We start from the raw sequence: 9,983 nt of genomic DNA on the forward strand, positions 1-9,983 counted from the left end.
GTAACGCACTACTCGGCTTGGTGCGAGGAGTAGGAACGCGCCGGGCCGACTGGGGGACACGCATCACTGGCTTGGTGCGAGGAGTAGGAACGGTGGGCCGAAACTGGCAACACGCGCATCACTGGCTTGGTGCGAGGAGCAGGAAGGTGGGGCCGGAAGGCGACACGCACCACTGTTGGGGACGGCGGAGAGGGGAAGGTGCACTGGTGATCAGTGCATCGCATATGGGTTCTGATTAACGCTTCCTTATGCTGCCTAACCATCCCCCCCCTCCGTGCCATCCTTCTAGTCTGCAGTGCCTCTGAATGGATCATATTCTATATCACTCGTAATATGGTGGCATTGCCGATCCGATCCTTCCCTCTCTCTGCACCCCCCTCCAGTGAGGACTCCTCCGGGAGCCCTCACGATAGGGAACAGAAACTCATCAAGCCGCCGTCATCCTCCACACCTCAGTATAATACGTTCCCACTCCTCTGCCCATGGTGTAGGGACTAAATCTGGAAACTCCACCGGGTGCAGTGGTGGAGCTCTTGCGCCGAACTCACCCTACCCCAATTTTTTATTGGCTAAGCGCCCTGTCGGGTGTGTTGCGCGGTCCTCTCTGCCTGGGCTTCCTTCTTCGCCCAGGGTCCTTTCCTCCCGCAGAATATCTCCTCCACGACCACATCTTCCCCACCTGTGTCCAGGTTGTTCGGTCCTCCTGGGCACGCTGCTTGGTCCGTGTTTGGTGGGATCTTCTGTCATGTTCGTTTAAGGTCGGGTCAGACCAAGGCGCAGCGTGAAATGCGTACATGTTTATTTAAATGATAAACTACACGACAAAACAACAAACCAACAAAATGTGAAGTCCTAAGGCTGAACACAAAACAAGCCACTCACGGAACAAGATCCCACAACTAATCGAGTGCCAATAGGCTGCCTATATGATCCCCAATCAGAGACAACGGAGCGACAGCTGTCTCTGATTAGGGAATCACACCTGCCAAACACAGAACTACAACACCTAGACTGAAACATAGAAAACACACCATAGAACACCACACCCTGACTCAACATATAAGAGTCCCTGAGTCAGGGCGTGACATCCATGCACTCTCCTTTCTCTTCCTTCTGTTCCCTCGTTAGATGACTGCATTCTGTTTCTGTTCCCTCGTTAGATGACGCATTCTGTTTCTGTTCCTCGTTAGATGACTGCATTTCTATTTCTGTTCCCTCGTTAGATGACTGCATTCTGTTTCTGTTCCCTCGTTAGATGACTGCATTCTATTTCTGTTCTCTCGTTAGATGACTGCATTTGTTTCTGTTCCCTCGTTAGATGACTGCATTCTGTTTCTGTTCCCTCGTAAGATGACTGCATTCTGTTTCTGTTCCTCGTAAGATGACTGCATTCTGTTTCTGTTCCTCGTAAGATGACTGCATTCTGTTTCTGTTCCCTCATTAGATGACTGCATTCTGTTTCTGTTCCCTCGTTAGATGACTGCATTCTGTTTCTGTTCCCTCTCGTAAGATGACTGCATTCTGTTTCGTTCCCTCGTTAGATGACTGCATTCTGTTTCTGTTCCCTCGTTAGATGACTGCATTCTGTTTCTGTTCCCTCGTTAGATGACTGCATTCTCTTTCCTTTCTTAACCTCCTCTTTTTCTTGTTTCTTAATTTCACCTTTTTATTGGTGCAACACCTCTGTTCTACATTTTCGTTTATCTCTCATCCACAAATTCTTCTTTCACCCCCAGACATCAGAGTCTCCCATCTTCTTTCTCTAGGGGTTGTGTCTAAAGACCCAGGGGTCTTTCCTACTCTATTAGGGGACATTACAGCTGCCCTGGTGTCTGCCTGTTCAGAAAGAACAGATGAATCAGTCATTATGTTTTTAAGTACTGAAGGACCCCAAGGGAGGCCCTGTCACTGCCATTTAACTGTTAATAATGAGATAATATGGATTAAGAATATCTATGTAAGAATATCATTATGAGGACGAAGAGCTGAATAGACTGTGAGGGTTAGGGTTAGACTTTAGTGAAGTGAATTAAATAGTGAATTGTTTAGTGAAGTGAATTGAATAGTGAATTGTTTAGTGAGGTGAATTGAATAGTGAATTGTTTAGTGAATTGAATAGTGAATTGTTTAGTGAGGTGAATTGAATAGTGAATTGTTTAGTGAATTGAATAGTGAATTGTTTAGTGAGGTGAATAGTAAGTTGAAGCTTATTGTAAGGCAGAGAAAGGCATCATTGTTTTTGCCTCGTGTTACTTCAGCATCAGGAGATTTCAGGATCCCTTGTCCAGTTTATCAGCCATGCGTCCGGTCTTTCATTTGTCTTTTCTGAGGTGAGGGAGGGAGGGAGGAATGGAGGGGGAGGAGAGGGAGTGGAACTGTTCTATATTTAGGAATAACTATAAATGTTGTATTTTATATTGTCCCAAATTAAAGGATGTTCTCTTTCTTTCTTTATCCTCGTCTTGTCTAGTTCCTTATGAAGCTCCAGTGATATTAGCAGTAAAACCCTCTACAACTACCTCTGTACTGGTCTGTGTGTGTGTGTGTGTGTGTGTGTGTGTGTGTGGTCAGGTATGCGTATCCTGGTGAACCTCCTCCTGATACTCTGCCCATGCTGGGGGAACGTCCTGCTGCTCTGTTTCTTCGTCTTCTTCATCTTCGGGCGTCATCGGAGTGCAGCTGTGGGCGGGGTTACTGAGGAACCGCTGCTACCCCCAAGAAAACTTCACCCTGTGAGTAACAGCGTGTGTGTGACTGTGTGTGTGTGTGACTCCCTGACCTCTTCCAGTGTAAATGATGATGATTGTTGGAATCATATTTTTCCTGATGTAATGATAGAGAGAGAATGAGAGATGGAGAGAGCTCTCCCTCTCTCTCTTTCTTTATCTCCCCCTCTCTCTCTCCCTTCCTGCTCTCTCCTCTCTCTCTTTCTCGCTGCTCTCTCTACCTCTCTCTCTTCTCTGTGTGCCTGCTGTTTCTCCCTATGTTTTACCATAGTTCCATCAATATAAAGATGGCTACTCCTTCCCTAGATCCTCTGTCACAATCTATAAGGAACCACTACCTTCACACACGCAAGCACGCAAGCACGCGCGTACACACACACACACAATTTGCAGAGTCATTGTAGTCATGTAGTACCTTATCTTCAGTCACACACACACACACACACACCATGGTAGTCCATCCCCCCCGTAGCGTTCCGATTCGATTTGATGGCAGAGCAGGGGAATTCTCTACCATCGGATAATTGATCCTCCTGTGCAGCACCTCCCCTTCTCTTCATTCTTCATCTCTCTCTCTCTCTCTCTGCTCTCTCTTCTCTCTCTCTCTCTCTCTCTCCCTCTCTCTCTCTCTCTCTCTCTCTCTCTCTCTCTCTCTGTCTCTCTCTCTCTGTCTCTCTCTGTCTCTCTCTGCTCTCTCTCTGTCTCTTTGTCTCTGTCTCTGTCTCTGTCTCTCTCTCTCTCTCTCTCTCTCTCTCTCTGTCTCTCTCTGTCTCTCTCTCTCTCTCTGTCTCTGTGTCTGTCTCTCTCTCCTCTCTCTCTCAATTCAATTCAATTCAATTTCATTTAAGGGCTTTATTGGCATGGGAACGTATGTTAACATTGCCAAAGCAAGTGAAGTAGATAGTAAACAAAAGTGAAATAAACAATACATATTAACAGTAAACATTACACTCAGAAGTTCCAAAAGAATAAAGACATTTCAAATGTCATATTATGTTATATATATATATATATATATATATATATATATATATATATATATATATAATTTCTCTCTCTCTGTGTGTGTGTGTCTCAGGATCCTGTGTATGGTAAAGGACTCTCTCTCTCTCTCTCTCTCTCTCTCTCTCTCTCTCTCTCTCTGTGTCTCAGGATCCTGTGTATGGTAAAGGACTCTCTCTCTCTCTCTCTCTCTCTCTCTCTCTCTCTCTCTCTCAATTCAATTTCAATTTCAATTTAAGGGCTTTATTGGCATGGGAAACGTGTGTTAACATTGCCAAAGCAAGTGAAGTAGATAGTAAACAAAAGTGAAATAAACAATAAATATTAACAGTAAACATTACACTCAGAAGTTTCAAAAGAATAAAGACATTTCAAATGTCATATTATGTATATATACAGTGTTGTAACAATGTGCAAATAGTTAAAGTACAAATGGGAAAATAAATAAACATTTACAATGGTGTTTGTTCTTCACTGGTTGCCCTTTTCTTGTGGCAACAGGTCACAAATATTGCAGCTGTGATGGCACACTGTGGTTTTTCACCCAGTAGATAAGGGAGTTTATCAAAATTGGGTTTGTTTTCGAATTCTTTGTGGATCGCTGTAATCTGAGGGAAATATGTGTCTCTAATATGGTCATACATTTGGCAGGAGGTTAGGAAGTGCAGCTCCAGTTTCCACCTCATTTTGTGGGCAGTGTGCACATAGCCTGTCTTCTCTTGAGAGCCAGGTCTGCCTACGGCGGCCTTTCTCAATAGCAAGGCTATGCTCACTGAGTCTCTCTCTCTCCTCTCTCTCTCTCTCTCTCTCTCTCTCTCTCTCTGTCTCTCTCTAAATGTCCATGTCTCTTGATACTACTGCCAGTATTTCCTTAGCCTTTTTCTGGTATTGATTTTCGTAACACAATCTCTCTTCATATCCACTTCTTCTTCTACTTCTTCTTTGATCTTAATATATTCCGCTGCTCTAAATTCCAATACCAGACCATTCAAATGCTCTACATTGGCACTGAAGTACTTTGTGCAGCCTTGCAGTGCTGCTAAAACCTTCACACACGCAGACTGAAATGCACACACACCAACAAACACACACACACACACACACACACAACAAATCAAAACAAAAAACTGATAACGTCTCGAGCCACTGTGAGTGTGTGTGTGTTCTGTTTGTGTGTGCTCTGTGTGTTGTTATGAGTGCACATATGTGTGTATGCGTGACGAGACAATACCTGAGATGTTATCTGTTCATCTTCCCTCTACATGGTCATAAACCTGAGTCTTCTCTCTCCTCTCCATCCCTCCACCCCTCTCTCCTCCAGCTCCACAGGCATCATACTGACCCCCTCAACAACATCTCGTAGCCTCCTTCGAAATTCGACTTGTACTTATGGATGAACGTCTATTTTTGATGCATTCATTCCAAGGCGTGTTTACAGGGGTTAAAACAGAAACAACTCAAAAGCTTAACAGGTTAGGCATTCATTCTGAGTGGTCACAGTTAGGGCAATGGTTAAGGGCTTACAACAAAATCTTGAAAAACCATCAGGTATGGCCCCTCCTCCTCTCCCATCCCCCTATCCCTCTCTCCTCCAGCTCTACAGTCATCTCCCTGCCCCTCCCCTCCTAAGCTTGACTTCCATCTTCTCTCTTCTCTCCTCCGCCCATCCCTCTCCTCCAGTTCTAATGGCATCTCCCTGCCCCGCCCCTACTACATGGCAGACGAGGATGATGAGCGACCCTTCATCTGCTCTCTTGCCCAGGACAACGGCATCATGGCGTGCACCGACGTCCCGGCCCGCCGAGAACTAGGACGCACCTGCTGCCTGGACAAGGACGATGTGACACACAGACAGGGGTCTGGGGCTGAGCCCTGAACCTCGGTTAACGGGTCAGTGAGCCGGCCTGGACTGTGTGTCATCTGGAACCAGTATTACACGCTGTCATACGGGCTACAGCAACCCCATAAAGGAGCGATCAACTTTGACAATATCGCCTATGCTTGGATCGTCATCTTTCAGGTAGGGCTTTGATTGGGTGGTTTGGACTTTCTTTTCTTCATTTCTATTGGTTGAGCTTCATGATTCAGCTAGATATCCACCACAACATGTCTCTCTCTACACCTACCTAGCTCACTTTCTTTCGCTCTTTTTTTCTATTGATGTAAATATGTGTCAAATCGTATGTCTTTGCACTGTCCATGGAGCTGTATTGGTTAGAGTATAGCACAGATCAAAACCCTGTACTGAAAGACAGCAGTGTGCAAGCTTTTGTTCCAGCCCAGCACCGACATGCATGATTCAACTTTTACTTAAATCATAGTTAGTCTTATCGGGTGTCTTAGTGCACGTTGGCGCTGGGCTGGAACAAATGCTTGCACACCTTGCCAGTCCTCCAGGACATAGGTTGTTCTACCTCTGGATTAGAGGTTAGGTGTTTGAAAGACTGATTAGGAGATGGGGATATATCTACTTGCTGTAATTGAATCATGCATGCTGGGTTGGAACAAAAGCCTGCATTCCTCCAAGGGAGGTTGGTTTCTGTAGAGTTAAGTGTATGACAGAGTGATCGGGAGATATAATTGTCCGTTGCACTGTTGTGTTGGAAAAACGCCTGCACACCTTGGAGTCCTCTTAGACTAGAGTTGTCCCACCCCTAAAGTAGAGGTTAGGAGTATGACCAGATAGAGTAGAGGTTACCATGTAGTGATTAGGTCATGACTAGATAGAGTAGAGGTTACCATGTAGTGATTAGGTCATGACCAGATAGAGTAGAGGTTACCATATAGTGATTAGGTCATGACCAGATAGAGTAGAGGTTACCATGTAGTGATTAGGTCATCAGATAGAGTAGAGGTTACCATGTAGTGATTAGGTCATGACCAGATAGAGTAGAGGTTACCATGTAGTGATTAGGTCATGACTAGATAGAGTAGAGGTTACCATGTAGTGATTAGGTCATGACCAGATAGAGTAGAGGTTACCATATAGTGATTAGGTCATGACCAGATAGAGTAGAGGTTACCATGTAGTGATTAGGTCATCAGATAGAGGTAGAGGTTACCATGTAGGATTAGGTCATGACCAGATAGAGTAGAGGTTACCATGTAGTGATTAGGTCATGACCAGATAGGAGCAGAGGGGTTACCATATAGTGATTAGGTCATGACCAGATAGAGTAGAGGTTACCATGTAGTGATTAGGTCATGACCAGATAGAGTAAAGGTTACCATATAGTGATTAGGGTAGTGACCAGATAGGTAGAGGTTACCATGTAGTGATTAGGTCATGACCAGATAGAGTAGAGGTTACCATGTAGTGATTAGGTCATCAGATAGAGTAGAGGTTACCGTCAGCTAGTGATTAGGTCATGACCAGATAGAGTAAAGGTTACCATGTAGTGATTAGGTAGTGACCAGATAGAGTAGAGGTTACCATATAGTGATTAGGTAGCGACCAGATAGAGTAGAGGTTACCAGTGTAGTGATTAGTTCATGACCAGATAGAGTAGAGGTTACCATATAGTGATTGGTGTAGTGACCAGATAGAGTAGAGAGGTTACCATGTAGTGATTAGGTCATCAGATAGAGTAGAGGTTGCCATGTAGTGATTGAGTCATGACCAGATAGAGTAGAGGTTACCATGTAGTGATTAGGTCATGACCAGATAGAGTAGAGGTTACCGGTAGTGATTAGGGTCATGACCAGATGATAGAGGCTTACCAATAGTGATTAGGTCATGACCAGATAGAGTAGAGGTTACCATGTAGTGATTAGGTAGTGACCAGATAGGGAGTAGAGGTTACCATGTAGTGATTAGGTCATGACCAGATAGAGTAGAGGTTACCATGTAGTGATTAGGTCATCAGATAAAGTAGAGGTTACCATGTAGTGATTAGGTCATGACCAGATAGAGTAGAGGTTACCATATAGTGATTAGGTCATGACCAGATAGAGTAGAGGTTACCATATAGTGATTAGGTAGTGACCAGATAGAGGAGAGGTTACCATGTAGTGATTAGGTCATCAGATAGAGTAGAGGTTACCATGTAGTGATTAGGTAGTGACCAGATAGAGTAGAGGTTACCATGTAGTGATTAGGTCATGACCAGATAGAGTAGAGGTTACCATGTAGTGATTAGGTCATGACCAGATAGAGTAGAGGTTACCATGTAGTGATTAGGTCATCAGATAGAGTAAAGGTTACCATGTAGTGATTATGTCATGACCAGATAGAGTAGAGGTTACCATATAGTGATTAAGTAGTGACCAGATAGAGTAGAGGTTACCATATAGTGATTAGGTAGTGACCAGATAGGAGTAGAGGTTACCATGTAGTGATTAGGGGTAGTGACCAGATAGAGTAGAGGTTACCATGTAGTGATTAGGTCATGACCAGATAGAGTAGAGGTTACCATGTGGTGATTAGGTCATCAGATAGAGTAAAGGTTACCAGTGTAGTGATTATGTCATGACCAGATAGAGTAGAGATTACTATAGTATTAAGTAGTGACCAGATAGAGTAGAGGTTACCATATAGTGATTAGGTAGTGACCAGATAGAGTAGAGGTTACCATGTAGTGATTAGGTCATGAATAGCAGATAGAGTAGAGGTTACCATGTAGTGATTAGGTCATGACCAGATAGAGTAGAGGTTACCATGTAGTGATTAGGTCATGACAAGATAGAGTAGAGGTTACCATGTAGTGATTAGGTCATGACCAGATAGAGTAGAGGTTACCATGTAGTGATTAGGGTCATGACCAGATAGAGTAGAGGTTACCATATAGTGATTAGGTCATGACCAGATAGAGTAGAGAGTTACCATGTAGTGATTAGGTCATGACCAGATAGAGTAGAGAGGTTACCATGTAGTGATTAGGTCATGACCAGATAGAGTAGAGGTTACCATATAGTGATTAGGTCATGACCAGATAGAGTAGAGGTTACCATGTAGTGATTAGGTCATGACCAGATAGAGTAGAGGTTACCATATAGTGATTAGGTAGTGACCAGATAGAGTAGAGGTTACCATGTAGTGATTAGGTAGTGACCAGATAGGTAGAGGTTACCATGTAGTGATTAGGTCATGACCAGATAGAGTAGAGGTTACCATGTAGTGATTAGGTCATGACTAGATAGAGTAGAGGTTACATATAGTGATTAGGTTCATGACCAGATAGAGTAGAGGTTACCATGTAGTGATTAGGTCATGACTAGATAGAGAGAGGTTACCATATAGTGATTGGGTCATCAGATGAGAGTAGAGGTTACCATGTAGTGATTAGGTAGTGACCAGATAGAGTAGAGGTTGCCATGTAGTGATTAGGTAGTGACCAGATAGAGGAGAGGTTACCATGTAGTGATTAGGTCATCAGATAGAGTAGAGGTTACCATATAGTGATTAGGTCATGACCAGATAGAGTAGAGGTTACCATGTAGTGATTAGGTCATGACCAGATAGAGTGGAGGTTACCATGTAGTGATTAGTTGATAACCAGATAGAATAGAGGTTACCATATAGTTATTAGGTAGTGACCAGATAGAGTAGAGGTTACCATGTAGTGATTAGGTCATGACCAGATAGAGTAGAGGTTACCATGTAGTGATTAGGTCATGACCAGATAGAGTAGAGGTTACCATGTAGTGATTAGGTAATGAGATATCTACTTGCTATAATTAATTGAATAATGTATGCTGGTCTAGAACAAAAGCCTGCATGTCTTGTAGTCCTCCAGGAGTAGTTAAGTGTCTGACAATAGCGATTAGGTGATGGTGAGATATACACTCTATTATTGACTCGCTATCTGATTATCTGATTGCATTACAGAGAGACAGAGTGCTCTCCTCTATGTGACTTTTAGTGGGGAAATGAATCAGGAAGTGGATACTATCAGGCTATGTTCTCTAGTCGAGGTCAACAGGAGGGTGACTGATCTGCTTGATCTGTAGAAGGACAAACTAAGCTAGGTCTTGGTGAAATGTCTGAATTATTGGTGACAATGGGAATGTCAAAGCCTATTGTCCTTGACTTAGAGACGTGTTTTGTGTGTGTGTGTGTGTGTGTGTGTGTGTGTGTCTGTGTGTGTGTGTGTTTGTGTCCCTCTCAGGTGATCACTCTGGAGGGCTGGGTAGAGATCATGTACTATGTAATGGATGCTCACTCCTTCTACAACTTCATCTACTTTATACTGCTCATCATCGTAAGTACACACACACACACGCAATACACACACGCAATGCATATGCACACACACA

At 43.7% G+C, this 9,983-nt stretch overlaps 1 protein-coding gene across 1 annotated transcript in view; it reads left to right on the forward strand.

Annotated features, from left to right (window-relative positions):
* Nucleotides 1-5,408: 5,408 nt before the first annotated feature.
* Nucleotides 5,409-9,983, forward strand: part of LOC123489736 (voltage-dependent T-type calcium channel subunit alpha-1I-like) — a gene marked incomplete at its 5' end in the record, with an annotated part of 29,694 nt that continues 25,119 nt past the window's right edge. The window contains 3 exons of the mRNA XM_045220151.1: nucleotides 5,409-5,568; nucleotides 5,686-5,748; nucleotides 9,836-9,928. Coding sequence (XP_045076086.1) covers nucleotides 5,409-5,568; nucleotides 5,686-5,748; nucleotides 9,836-9,928 — 316 coding nt within the window. The remainder of the gene's footprint in view (nucleotides 5,569-5,685; nucleotides 5,749-9,835; nucleotides 9,929-9,983) is intronic.

This window comes from Coregonus clupeaformis, unplaced genomic scaffold (assembly GCF_020615455.1).
Source record: "Coregonus clupeaformis isolate EN_2021a unplaced genomic scaffold, ASM2061545v1 scaf3232, whole genome shotgun sequence".
Classification (NCBI taxonomy): Eukaryota; Metazoa; Chordata; class Actinopteri; order Salmoniformes; family Salmonidae; genus Coregonus; species Coregonus clupeaformis.